This window comes from Onychomys torridus, chromosome 4 (genome assembly GCF_903995425.1).
Source record: "Onychomys torridus chromosome 4, mOncTor1.1, whole genome shotgun sequence".
Lineage (NCBI taxonomy): Eukaryota > Metazoa > Chordata > Mammalia > Rodentia > Cricetidae > Onychomys > Onychomys torridus.
Window position 1 is genome coordinate 18337506 of NC_050446.1, and position 15298 is coordinate 18352803.

The window sequence follows — 15298 nt, forward strand, 5'->3', positions numbered from 1 at the left end:
AATAGATTTGATTAATTAGAAGAAATGGACAAATTTTTATACATATATGTATTCAGAATACATAAGCAACCAAATCAGACCTACAAGAAGCAAGAGGATTGAATTAGTAACTAAAATCCTCCCAAGAAGGAAAGTCCAGAACAATGGAGCTGAGGGCAAAGCCTAATAAAGTGCTTTGTTTGCAAGCAAGAGGACCCAAATTTGGATTCCCAGGTGTTATATAAATGCAAGGCATGTCTGTGTGTGCCTATAAAACTAGCATTGAGAAAATGGAAACAGGTAGATTCCGGGGCCTTATTCTCCAGCTAGTCTAGCCAAAATGGTGAACTTTATTTAGTTGAGAGACCCTGTTTCAAGGAGTAAGATAGAGAATATTCTTGGTTGAGCTCCAGCACCTACATACAGAGATGATGACACTCACAGATACACATGAGTATACCATACACAAATACATACCAATATACATATATACACAATGACACATATTATCTGACCTCAAGTTAAGCTAAAAAGTTATAGTAATAAAAGCATTATGGTACTTTCACAGAAACATATGTGTATATCAATGGAAAATAATCAAAATTCCGTGATATATCAATGCAGCCATGAAAAAATAAATTTTACAATGCCAACAACTCATGCACAAAAAAGATAGCCTATTCAATAAAGTATGTCATTAAAACTAGATATCCACCTGCAAAAAAAATAAGTTAGGTATACACTTCTAACCCTGCACAAATATCAGCTTGAACTGGAGAAAGAGACACAGAGAGATAAGGGGCAATAAAGGGGGAAGGAGAAAATTAACTCAAATGAAATATGTATTCAAATTCTATATGGAATTCTATTATTTTTCAAGGTGTGGTGTGTGTGAATGTGTGTGTGTGTGTGTGTGTGTGTGTGTGTGTGTGTGTGTTTAATTGTGTGACCTTTAAATGAAAATTAAGAAGTATTGGTAATACTAGCTATTCTGATCTTTGTTTGGGCAATATGTTTTGTAGTGTCCATTACTATTACTAGACATGAACTTTGATGCAATAAAATACATTTGACTTTGTTGAATTAGTTTAAAATTTCATTTATGATGATTTCAGCTACATCAAGATTATCAGGTTTTATTTAGCTCACATGTTTCATATATTCAGAAAATGCAAGTGACTTGCACATACTGTCTGGGTCAGATATTTACCTAGAGAGGATGGAATGCAGGTCCCTCCATTCTGACAGTAGTTGCTGCAGTGGTTGACTTCACACCGTCCTCCCGAGTAACTGGGCCAGCAGTGGCACCTCAGGTCTCCCTTCTCATTTAAGATGCACCTTCCCCCATTTTCACAGGTCAGTTTGCAGGAGTCATCTAGACATAGGAAGAAATACACAGACAAGCATGTTGTTCAGAAAAGCCTCAAATAATCCAACGAAACACATGTACTTGAATACTGGAATTTATTTTTTTTCTCAATGTATACCTAATTCTAAAGTTGAAAAAATACACAGCAGCTAAAAGCAAATATTTAACTTACATTTTCTTCTTTAGAATGTTGTTATCATCCCTATATTTGTTATTAGTAACCAATAGTCCCTATATGTAATATATTTTACAATGGAGACACTGATTTTTCAGTACTATGCTTTATGAAGGGTGATAGAATTCACACTTTAAATATCATTGTAATAGAAAACTTTCATATAATTTTAAATAGAAGAGAGAAAAAGTTCAGGTCACAGAACACCTTACCCAAGAACAAATTTCAAAAAGTCACTGTTCCTAAGTGAGCCAATGACACAAGTACTCAGGTATTAGTCATGATGAATTTCTAGTGAACTTATATTCCATGAGTTAAAAATAAAAGGTCATATTTTGCAGTCACTGTCTAGAGGAATAATGTATGAAGAAGGCCTTCAGGAAAACAAAAAGTCGTTTTCACTAGTTCAATACAAGTTAAGTTGAATTCACTTATGCACCTTGAAAACTAGAAAAGCATTAGTTTTATATCTTCTTTGTTATTCATGTATTCTTTATCCTACCCCTCAACCTTAATCATCACCTGATATTTCTTTCTTTTGTTTCCGTCTCAATTTTTGGATTTTACTCCCACATTTGTTTACATGCATATGTGTATATATGTTGCAATCTAGAATCTGCATATGAGAGAGAACAGTGAGATTTTTTTCCCTTTCTGAATTTGGATTGCTTCACTTGATCTGAGACATTTTATTTTGTTCTAAGTTGGTAGAATTGTTTGGGAAGAATTAGGATGTGTGACCTTACTAGAGGAGGTGTGTTACCAGTGTTAGAATAATAGTATTTCTGAACATTATTTCTTGATTGCCCATGAGGTTTACTGATAATACAGCATCTCTGGTGGGAATGTATCTGTGAAATCCAGAGCCTGAGAGGAAAAGAATGAATATCTGACTAGACCTGGGTTTGAGGGGAAAAAATGACAGGAAACAGGCTTTGAAGACATAAGGATGAAACTAGAGGACCACTGCAATTTGGACCTTTGCGCAGATATAAATACCTTGAGGAGCCTCGAAAGCTTGAGAATAAATATGCTGGCAGATTTTTAACAGATAGCAGGGTGACAAGTAAGATATTGTTGAATTAGGCAGATTGCGCAGTATGAGGATGACTTAAATAGAGCAAAGTGTGATGGACAAGAGTGAGAGAATTCTGAGGGAACAGTGATGTGAAATCAGTGATACATTAAAGGGCCTGGGAAAATGAGGGTGACTCACCTCTGAGCATATGAACTTACAATACCCACAACAGATGAACTTGAGATTCTCTTTACTGTATTTACTATGTGGAGATTAAGAAGATCTTGGGTATTGACAGTGGAAATATGTTTGCCTAATTTGTAGCTTCCCAAAATATAACTCTTTCAGGAAACAATCTAAATGGGGCTCTGAATAAGAATACTAGAGATAAACATTTAAGATAATTTAGGAAGATAAATTCCTAACTGCAGATACTATATGTGAGTAATAAAGACATCCAAAATCTGTACATGATAGGAAATGAGAATTCCAACATCAGGATTTATTAAGAACTAGCAACATGACAAGACACTGATAAAATTGAACCTGGGTTATAGTCGTCCAAAACTTACATTGGTAGTTCTGTGTTTAAACAGAAGGCTTTACTTGTCAATAGCTAAATAATACTCCAAAGCCAAGCTGCAGCAAGTATAACCAACTTTAGGTAAGAATAGGTAAATGTTCTGCCAAGGCTGAGTAATATTTGAATTTGAAATTTCTTATATGAAGATTAAAAATATCATGTGCTCATCTTTTAATGATAGTACCTAGAGAAAGGAACTGACATATGAAGGGCTGAATAATTGGGCTATCCTAAACGTTGATATCAGGAAAAGATGAATGGATTTAGCTAACCCAAAAAATTACCCTGAGATCTTATTTATACTCCTAACACATTTTTCTATTTATACCTCAAAAGAACATTTTGAATACTTAAGTGGAAAGAGAACACAGGAAGATCCTGTGGGGCCATTGCTTATTGATGTGTGGTAGGGAGGCTAGTGATATAAGGCATTTTTACATAAAAGGAGTAGTTGACATTTTAAGAAACTGAGTTTCTGAATGGTTGCATACACTAGCACACATAGCACAGTACCTTGACCTAGCCAGAAAAAAAAAAAGAGTGCTGGTATTTGAAAATCTTAATTTTACCAGCATAACTGAGATCACAGGTACTCTAGCTGGTGGGAAATCAACAAAGTATCAGGGTCATCAGGTACCAGTGACAGAATGTGTTCCTTAACTGGAGCTAGCATGACAATATAAACATCAGGCATGATCCACAGCTCTCTGTTTGGAACTCTGAAAACTTGTTACACAGCATTTCTTCACTATTTTTCCTAACAGTTTGAATGTTTCAGGCTGTCCTCTATATACCCTAATTCCATGGTCTTTCGGAGTTTATTCCATCTTCAGTTTAAGTCCAAATCCAAAGTCTTTCATACTTTATTTGAAAATCATATAATATAGGAACTTCAAAGTGACCCTTAAACTTAATAATCATCTGAACTGCCGGGCAGTGGTGGCGTATGCCTTTAATCCCAGCACTCGGGAGGCAGAGGCAGGCAGATCTCTGTGAGTTCGAGGCCAGCCTGGGCCACCAAGTGAGTTCCAAGAAAGGCACAAAGCTACATAGAGAAACCCTGTCTCAGAAAAATAAACAAACAAACAAACAAACAAACAAACAAACAAATAAATAAATAATCATCTGAACCTAATGAGGGTTGAAGTAGGCCCCTACTATAACAGCCATGGCTGCTCAGATAAACACCACTCACTGGTGTACATCATTCATCATTCCATCTTTTAATTTCTTCAGGTTTACATATTCAGTGCTTAAAGTGTGTACATTAAAAAAAGATAAAAATACAATTGACTTAAGAGTTTCTTGCTAAGTAAACTAAATGCAACCCACAGCCCACAGTGGAAAATGAGGGGCTAGTGGTCTGGGGATGGAGAGGGCAAGTGAGGATGAAGACATGATTCTGAGATGAGCAGTGAATTCTAACAGAGGAAAACATAGCAAGTCAGAAATCCTGCTGGGAAGACATCCTAAATTTATCTCTCATTCTAAAGTGCTTTCTGTGATCCAAAAGTGCTTTGGAGCATGCTGGTTTTGTCTGTGACATAAAATTTGGTAAGTACAGTTTTCTTTTAATAGAATTGTTCCAATTATGACTAATACCTTTATGAAACAGTTTTATCTACTGGGTATTCAGGAGAAAACTTTTTCTTGTTTCTTTTCTCATCTTACTGTCTTGTTTTGAATCTCAACTTTTAAAACTACTACTTTCTGAAATAATGGTTGTTCTTTCTAAATTCATACTATAAAATATAAGCCACATGAAGAAATATCATCAGCTTCATTTCTAAATTAGTCCTTAGTTTCTAGATTAGTGTTATGCCTTGCTTATAGTAATTGAAATAGGTATTAGTATCATTCTTACTATTAATAGTATTTAATATAAATAACACTACACATGGAGAGATTAAGGTAATTAATAAAGTAGCCTATGTTTTCCAAATTAGTGTTCTACATACCTCAAGTAATCAAAGGTATCAAAAATAAATACATTGAAAAAAATAAATGGATTTGGGGCTGAAATTTACACCTAGAGAGAAACTCATTCCCAAAATATTATCTATGAGACAGGAGTTATCTAACAGTGCATTTAGATTCAGAGAGTGACTTCTCAGTTCTTGATCCATTGTGCATGTTAAATGCATAGTATTATGTAAACAAAGGCAAGAAGGCAGAAAGCCTTCTGTAGAGATGACAGTTTTTATAAACATTCATGAACCACTGACATTAAAGCAGATGAATTGCTGGAGAAAGTAATACTGCTTAGTTCCAAAACTCATATAAATTCAGCTTGACTGTTTATGAAATAATTCACCTGACTGTTGATAGAATACCCACCTGATAGGCTGTCATCATTGCACGTTCCATTCATCATAAATTTTCCCTCTGGGCAGACACAAGTGGCCCCAGAAGGATTCAGCAGGCAGAGGAAATCACATGACAAATCCAAGCAAGGATTGGGCACTGATGAAAACAAAATGAAGAAAAACAGAGATGTGTGGGAGAAAAGTCGAAATAAGTTTCAAAGGCATAAAATTTAGAAAGCTGAAATGATGAATTATCAATGTGAAAAGGAAAACAAAGCAATTTTTAGTGATGCAATCACAATTTAATGTTGACATTATATTTTACAAGTAATGAAAAAATCATGTCACAATACCTTCGTTGACAAGGAATTTGCCCATTCTACAAAGGATAATATTGTTCATTTATCATTAGTTCAGGATTACTTTTCCATAAAGTTAGTTAACTTCTGAATTGAAAGCAACCCAGCTTCCTTTCTGGTTCAGTTCTTGCACAGTTATCTATGTTGATTATTTTATCCTCTGGCCCATTATGAATGATGATTTGGTGATTGCCTTTCCCAGAATATTCAAGATACAAATTTAGGTGGCTAGTCTAAATTGAGCTTATAAAACAAGGAATTATAAACCGAGCACTTTGCTAAATTCTCACTACTTTAATTTCTGATAGACCTTCAACCACACAAAAAATTAATACAACCTAAGTGTTTGGAGATCCAAACCTTATTTTATAACTTCACTGTATAGTTTTGACAAAAACAGCTTAACACTGATATTCACAAAAACTCAAAATTCACTTGCATTTGTAAGATACATATATATATATATATATATATATATATATATATATATATATATATGTCGAGGGTAGGTAGATAGATGTTAGATAGATAGATAGATAGATAGATAGATAGATAGATAGATAGATAGATGATTGGAAGCATGTTAACTCATTACCTGCTTATTATATGGGAGATTAAGCACTAAATTTATCTAAATGTTTATTTAATGAGCACCTTATGTGGTCAGAGGTGATTCGTAGTCTTTTCTAGATTCCAGCCAGATCATAAAGCCTTTCTGTTAAAATCCACTGTTCACATCCTACCATGTTTTCATAGGAATAAGTTAACTTTGCAGATCTAGAAGTATTAAGTTGTGATTATGAATTAGGCAGAACCATAAGGTGGGATTAAGTGTTCTTGTGTGAACCATAGCTCCAGCATATGTGGTTTTTAGTAAATGCAGCAGCACAGAGCAGGCATTTCAGAAATTTATGTCATGCTAGAATGTGTTCCCAACCATTTCTATAAACATACTTGTCTTTCCACATAACTGCAAAAAACTCAAGATGAAATGTACTTTGACATGCCTTAAAGACTGATTATAAATCCAGGCATTGTGGTGCATGCCTTTAATCTCAGCACTCAGGAGGCAGAGGCAGGCCAGTCTCTGAGTTCAAGGACAGCCTGGTCTATCAAGATGAGTTCCAGGACAGCCAGGCCAGTGCTACACAGGGAAACCGTGTCTTTAAAAAAAGTGACCATAAATAAATAGGAATAATTTAATAAATACAACTATGTACACCTATGTTAGAATTTCAACCATAGTTTTTACTTTGTACTTGAATAATTTTGCACTATACCTCCAATATAACAACCTCAACTTATTTAATTAATCCTTTCTAGATTAGAAATTTATTTTTATAATAAATCATAAAAAACATATCAGAGAAAATACAACTGTAGGGAAGAGATCTCTGTGAACATTCTTGAGACTGCAGTGGTAATGATATGGTAATCAATGGTTGTGAACAACAGCAGTAAGAAATGAAAATTGATGAATTTTCATAACTCCATGATAGACCTATATATATTTACAAGGTTTTTAAAATGGAGATCCCAGCTGGATCAAGAACAGAAAGGGAGAATGAGGAATAACAGACCATGATAAATGAAGACCACATGAGAACAGGAATAGGCAGAGTGCTCAAGAGGTCCCCAGAAATCCACAATGATATATCCTCTGTAGATATATTGTCTGCTGGCAATGGTCAAGAGAAAGCCTGATCTGACCTATTCTGGTGATCTGACGACTAAACACCCTAACACTCATCTTGGAACTCTCATCCAATAACTGATGGAAGTGGATGCAGAGATTCTCAGCCAGGCCCCAGGTGGAGCTCCAGGTGTCCAACTGGCGAGAAAGAGGAGGGTCTGCAAGAGCGTGAATTGTTCAATCCAAGATTGCAAAAAGCACAGGGACAAATAGCCAAACAAATAAAAGCACATGAATTATGAACCAAAGGCTGTGGAGCCCCCAGCTGGATCAGGCCCTCTGGATAAGTGAGACAATTGAATAGCTTGATCTGTTTGGGAGGCACCCAGTCTGTGGGACCAGGATCTGTCCTTAGTGCATGAGCTGGCTGTTTGGGACCTTGGGCTTACACAGGGACACTTTGCTCAGTCTGGAAGGAGGTGACAGGACCTGCCTGTACTGAATCCACCAGGTTTAAATGAATCCCAAGGTGTGCCTTGATCCTGGAGGACATGGGAATGGAGGGGAGGGGCTGGAGGAAAGGTGGGGGTGGGTGCGGGAGGGGGAAGGACAGGGGAGCCCATGGCTGATGTATAAAATTTTAAACACATAATAATAAAGAAAAAAAATGGTTTTTTAAATAGATAATTTTAATTATAAGAAAATGCAGCAGAGTGTTCATATCTCTTATGGAAAAAGTAGATGCTTCCATCTATTTGCTGATTTGAAAAGTCTGGAAACATTAAGGCAAATTTTGACAGTATACTGGAAATATAAACATAGTTACAGTAATTACAAATATATTATTTTAAGATATGTAAGGAAAAGTTTGATATATTTTACTTACAATTTAGTTGTTTATAGCGATGTGATATCAAAACACTCTTTGTTTTGTCAACATCTAAGGCTAGGACCTCTACTGAGCCATGACCAAATTTTTGTACTCTAAATACACCATTTTTAGGTCCTGCTCCATATATATAATCTTCAAAGACATCAATTTTGTGGGGATGCAGCAAACCTGGAATTTTAAAAGAGAGGAGCTAATGCCAGGGTGAGTACCATCAAGTGCCTTACACAAACAAGTGCCTTAAACAATTATGACTTGATGAAACAGTTATAGTTTACAATTAATATTTATTAACACGTGCTGTATGTAAACTCGAACTTTAAAATAACTAAATTTATCCAAAATCCAATTACTAGGCTTTTTTGTCAACTTCAAAATTAAAAATATTTTTAACATTTGTTCAAAGGTGATAAACATGTCACCCAGAAGCTATTGAACAAACATCTTCATCACCCATTTGCAGCTTCTTCTAAAATTGTCTGGGGATATTATATGCTGAATAATTGTCTTTGCTATGATGTAAACAAGAAGAAAATCATCTGTAGCATAAAGTCTGCTATTCTGAAAATTCTTATGGATTAAATTATTAGTTGAATTCTGTCACCTGAATTAGTTGTTTATTGTGTAATTACAAGATGATTTGAAATAATAAAAATTGTTACTGTGGCATACATCTGTAAATGTCAGCACTCGTGAGGTTGAGCCATAGAGAAGTAAGAGCTTAAGGTCAACACAAGATACAGAATAAGAAACTATCAAACAACAACAACAAAATGACATTAGTGGATAATTAAGGGGATGGGAAGAAATCTGCAGATAGGAAAACTCCCAGGAACTCACAAGATTGTCCCCAGTTAAGGCTCATAGCAGTGGTGAAGAGGGTGCTTGAACTAGCTTTCCCCTGCACTTGGACTGGTGTCTAATTGTTATCACAGAATCTACATCCAATGACTGATGGGAGCAGATGCAGAGACCCACAGCCAAGTACTTGGCCAAGATTCTGGAGTTCAGTTAAAGAGAGGGAGGAAGATTATAAGAGCAAGGTGGGTCAGAATCATGATGAGAAAAACCATAGAGACAGCTGACCAAAGCTAATGGGAGCTCATGGACTCTGGACTGACAGCTGGGGAGCCTCCATGAGACCGAACTAGGCCCTCTGACGTTGGGGTGAATGTTGCATAGCTTGATGTGTTTGTGGGTCCCCTGGCCATGGGACCAGGACTTATCCTGGATACACACACTGTCTTTCTAGGGCCCATTCCCAGTGATGCAATGCCTTATTCAGCCTTGATGCAGTAGGGAGGGGCTAGGTCTGGCCCCAACTTGTACGCCAGCTTGTGTTGACCTACCCAATGGAGGCCTCATTCTCTATGAGGAGGGCATGGGGATGGGATGGGAGTAGGTTGGGGGAGGGGAAGAAGGAGAGGGAGGTGAGACAGGGGTTAGTATGTAAAAGGAAAGAAAAAAATTTTAATTAATAAAATTTAATGTAAAAAAAGACATTACTGTCTTCTGTTTTAGAAAAGGGATGAAGAGGAGTTGGAAATATGAATCAGCAATTAAGAGCACTTGTTGCTTCTGTACAGGACCTGGGTTCAATTCCTAGCACAACTGGTATCTCACAAACATCTGCCATTCTACTTTCAAGAGATCTGACTCCTGTATGACCTCCACTGATATGAGACATGGACATGGTACACACACATATATACAGGCAAAACATCCATATATGTAAAATAAAAAAAACCTAAAAACTCGTTAAGTATTTTTCCAAGTTCTACCTTTCTTTGCAACACTGTACCAGATTAAAATAAAGGTATGGTAATATTTTGTAAATATGTAAGAATGGAAACTGAAAAAACAAACAAAAGAAGCAATGCCAACAGCAATAAAACACTGCTTAGTCAAAGATGCCACATAATTTTCATTCAATTAATTTTTCATCTTCCTCATTTTCATCATAAGAACCATGTGAAACAAAGTTATATTTAGAGAATAGAGTAACAAAAACCTCAACGTCGTTTTCAGTTTACATCTTACTTGTGGTAAATTATGGAAAGAGAAAGGAAGAGCAAAGAAAAAAACAGAAGACAGAACAAAAGTACTTGACAGCTAGGACAAGAATGCGTAGGCAATCAGAGGGAAGAGAAAACCAGAGGACAAGGTGGGAGGTGGGTAGAAAAGCAGAGGGGTAAATGGACACAGCTATGAGCACAGAAGATCCTGCACTGCTGTTGGGAGGAGTGCTGGTTGCTACTCCACTTTTCACTGGGCCTAGTAAGTGTGCTCATGATGAAGGACTCATAGTAACTTGTTTCCTGCTACCTATCATCACAGTTTCTGATGAAAAATGATGTTGACTGGTACTAACCATAAATGACATACAGAATGAAATAATTTCTGAGCATGGACAGCAAACTCCCATGTTTGTCCAACTTGAGCAGCTCTCTGCCCTGGCCTCTTTAGTATACCAGTGGGCCTGAACATATTAATTATTATAAACACTGCAATTCAAAAGACTTCAAGGAAATCCAGGTTGCAGAATGTCTATACATATTTGTTTGTGTCATGAACTAATATTCTCAATAACAAAAGTACTCTGCAAACCTTGCTTGCTGCTGACAGAGACCACTGGACTGGAACCATCATACAGGACACTGCCAATGATGGAGAGCTCAAAGTCAGCCCAGTAGATGCGCTCACCAAAGTGATCAACAGTTAGACCTGAGAAACCAACATGCAGGAACAAATCATACAAAGAAACTGAGGTTACTTACAGTTCAGTTTTTATTTTAATGCTTAATCATGATTGGTGTTTTTCTTTAAGAATCATAAAAATCATCCATTGCATATCACAGTACTAGAGAAAGTAGGTGAAAATGAAGTTCTTTATCTATGAACTCGTATTCAGATAAGATAGCATTTATTTAATAAGTGATTAGAACAATCTTATTCTAACAGGTAAGATTACCTTAATCATTCTTTTCATACTTACCGAGTTCTTAATTATAGCTAGTTTTACATAATATTTTAGTTTTTATCTTGAGTCATGGAAGTTCTTCATACAATGATAATTTAAACTTGGTATAACCATCTTTATTTCAAATTCCTTTATAAAGCTCTAGAGCCCAGAATCCAAATATTTAGAAATGTTAGATAAAATGAAGCCATTAAGAACTTGGCCTGAGGGACTGGAGGGATGGCTCAGTGGTTAAGGGCACTGATTGCTCTTCCAGAGGAACTGGATTCAGTTCCAAGTAATTACATGGCAGCTAAAACTGTCTCTAACTCCAAAATCTGACACTTTCATTTGGACATACATGAAGGCAAAATACCAACACAAAAGAATTTTTTAAAAAGGAACTGGTCTGAGTGTGGAGAGACACATATATGTATGCGTCAACTAAAGACTGGTCAACAGGAGAAAATGAGCATTAAAGTCCCAATGTAAGCTTGTAGTATTACTGGGTATTTTTCATCCTATGGGTTTCTTCTAAGACCATTCATCCTTATTTTCATAGTCATTTTGTGCCAGTAACCAACAAAGGACTAAAGCAATATGTCATTAAAAGGCTGTTTCTACTTCTCTGTTGTTTATTTTATAAATATGATTGAAGTTATGACAGTATCTTCTCACAAAAAAAGTGTATACTCTATGTTAAAATGTAAATTACCCAAGGGTGGAAAAGTAATACCATCTATGGCACATAAATTCTGTAATAAATCTTCATCATTGCTGATGGTCAATTTGTGTGGTAGATTCCTTACATAGAGCACATTATGCACCTTGAAAGAAAATTGCAATTAAAATGACTTTAGCAAATGAATGTCATAGAGTGTTGGAACAGGTGAAAGTCCACTGAATAAGAACCAGTTTTGAATTTGGGTTAGAGTAGAAAAGAAGCACTGTTGGAATAAAAGCAATTAGTGAATAATTTTTATTTCATTATATTGTTCTAGTTGAAATAAAATCTAAGTATAGAAATGTATTGATCCTTGAGTAGAATAAGATGAACTCTGCCCAGCTAGCCTCTGAGGAATGGTATAACATAAGTTAAAGTGCAAGCTGGGCTATGTTGCTTGCTGTTTGAGCTGTCTTTGCTTTTGTGTAATTCTGAGTAAAATGAACTCCAAGATCCAGTTTCTTGCTTTTAATGTCAAGGTCAAGCATTGGTAAAGAAAGGAAAAACACTTGGCATGCTCCTCTCCGCATTTAGTAGAATGAAGAAGTAAATAAAATGAAACTTCTTCCAAGCTAAAATAGTTTTCTATTTCTAGATTACATTTGTTAATTATAGAAAAGAGTAAATGCATGGTTTATTATATTTATTACAGATTTATTATAACTACACTTGACCACATCAACTCTTGTCAGTAGCAAACTATTTTATAGAATTATAGAAAAATAGAAATTATAGAACAAAGAACAAAGGTTTTAGATAAGTGGAATTTATATTGCAAAGAAAGAAATCCATATATCAATGACTGTGCTTTTCCTTAAGCCCTTTAGTTTAAAAAAGCTCTTTAAATTAAAAAACTAATAAAAGAATCAATTAACTTTTCTTACAGTAGCAATGAAAGTCAAGTTTATATGAAACAACAAATTTATGTCTACCTTTAAAATATCTCCTCTTTGTTTTTAATAAACTGCCAATAACAACAACAATGAAAGAAAAGAGTTTAGTAAGAAATCTTTTTTAATCTAAACTGGAGATGACACATATATATGCATGAATCTAGTAGAAGTATAGAAAACTTAAAATAAAATTCTGTATTTTTTAACTTAACCTTTTTATTTTCTTAATTTAAAATACAATTATATCATTTCCCCAACTCTTTCATCCCTTCAATTTCCTCTTCATCCTTTCATCCTTGCTTCCTCTCATATTCATGGCTTCTTTATCCTTGTTGATTTATATAATACGTTATATATAAATACATATACATATATATATATATAAAACACATATTTGTACATAAATATATAAATACAACATGCTGAGTTTAGCATTTAGTGTTGTTTCTATGGTATGACTTCATGGCTGACAACTTTTTATTGGAAAATCAATTGTAGGTTCATCCCAGAGGAAGACTAGCTTTCACCCTCAGTATTTCTTAATTTTTTGGAAGTTTCTATCTATTAGTATAGCTCTTCACATTTTCCTTTTCTTCATTAGCATGTCTATTGGTATTGTCCTTATTCAGGTTAATGAGGTTTAACATTATTGCAGTCTGAAAACGTCATAAAAGTTAAAGTGCAACAGGCTGCAATGCAGAACTGCAGACTGCCGGAGTTGTCTGAGCATAGTACTGTCAACAATGCCCAGGTTGCCATTAAATTTTAGGGATTTTAAAATATTTTTAACTCTAAAATTTTCAAAGAGCCTTAATTAATTGATAATTTCACTTTCATAAATAGCACACTAATAGCAAATGATAATAAAATACCATAAACCATTGCTTTGCATTTCACACTTTATGTACACTTTACATGTAGGAGATGTCTGCTTATACAAATACGTCCACTAAGATACCTTTGCATAGAAATATTTTCTCTGCTGTATATTCCCAATATTTTAGATATCTTTGTGACAATTTTATCTTCATTTCTTGGTGTACATAAATACCCAATTCTAACCACAAATTTAAACATCATATTAAAATGAGTAACTATCATAAGGTCTCTTTGTATCCATTTTTATATTTTTTCTTTATGTTGTGGCATTATAGAAATGTTACATTTTAATTATCCATTCAGAGTTAAGCACATGATTGACATACAGTACATTTAGTTTTGGCATATATTTCAAAAGGTATAGCTATACCAACTAGATGAGCAGTGGGAATAGCCATGAATGTGTGTATCTGTCCATTTATGTGCTTTATGTAATCTCTGCCAGTCTAATTGAAACACAAGTTCCAGGTTCAGTGAAAGTCAGTCTTAAGTACTAGTAAATATGTATTTCTGTATTCTTGATTCATATATTTTGATAAATATTTCATTATTTAGATTCAAACTACATTAATGATACCTGCCCTGCACACTTAGAGTTGTTTCATGCATATGTGTTTATGACCATATTAGTAAAAATAGTACATCAATGAGAAGCAAAAGAGTTCTAAAAATGTATTCAATTTCTATAAATAGAGAATTGTTATTGCTGAATACAAAGTCTTTTCTAAATGAAGCAAGCAATTACAAGAGGTCCAAGAGCCATTACATCATTTTTTATTCCTTCTATAACTGCCCCAATTTGGGGGAGGATAGAGGCCACACAGCATCTATTCATCAAAGGGTATGGTACTCAGATTAATCTTACACAATCTTACAGAATCCACTACCAAAAAGAGAATTCAAAGGTGTCCCTAGACTGACATGTCACTCATTACTCAAAATAGATCAATGGGCACTTCCCCACTCTCATGTAATCATGACATACATATGCTGTATAGGCATGTGGCAAAAAGGGAAGGAAGCAGGTCATATCCCTGGTGTGGAGGTGAATGCTTGTCATTCTCTACTCACTGGCCTAAATATGAAAACTAGTCATGCCTCTTACGTTGATTTTAGTACTAGATTAAAAATAAGTAACATGCCATGTATGTTTATGGGAGTTAGATGCTTTTCAATTGATTAAAACCTTAAAGTTGTAGATGTCCATTTATGCATTGAACACCTAACTGCTGTTTAGCACAGGCTAATTAATCACTTTAACATACCAACAGGATTATAAAAAATATAAATAAGGTTTTTGAATAATTTACAATAAAGGGAATATGGAATGTTAATACATATAGAATATATAAGTTAGTATATAGAATATTTAAGAGTTAATAGTACATTGCATCATTAAAGCCATAGCCAATGGAATTCTAAGAGACATGGGAGTAAGTGCTATAAATTACAGAAAACTGACATGATTTCATAATTGAGGCAATTTTGCAATGGAAGTTCTTGTTGTATCCTATTTGATTAGATGGTAGACA

General features: G+C 34.9%; 1 protein-coding gene across 6 annotated transcripts in view; it reads right to left on the bottom strand.

The window, feature by feature from the left end:
* Positions 1–15298, bottom strand: part of Lrp1b (LDL receptor related protein 1B) — a 1919409-nt gene that overhangs the window by 73161 nt on the left and 1830950 nt on the right. For all 6 annotated transcript variants that reach the window (XM_036183000.1, XM_036183003.1, XM_036182999.1 and 3 more), the window contains 4 exons: positions 10919–11035; positions 8309–8482; positions 5462–5587; positions 1190–1354 (listed from right to left, as the gene is read on the bottom strand). In XM_036183000.1, the coding sequence (XP_036038893.1) occupies positions 1190–1354; positions 5462–5587; positions 8309–8482; positions 10919–11035 (582 nt within the window). The remainder of the gene's footprint in view (positions 1–1189; positions 1355–5461; positions 5588–8308; positions 8483–10918; positions 11036–15298) is intronic.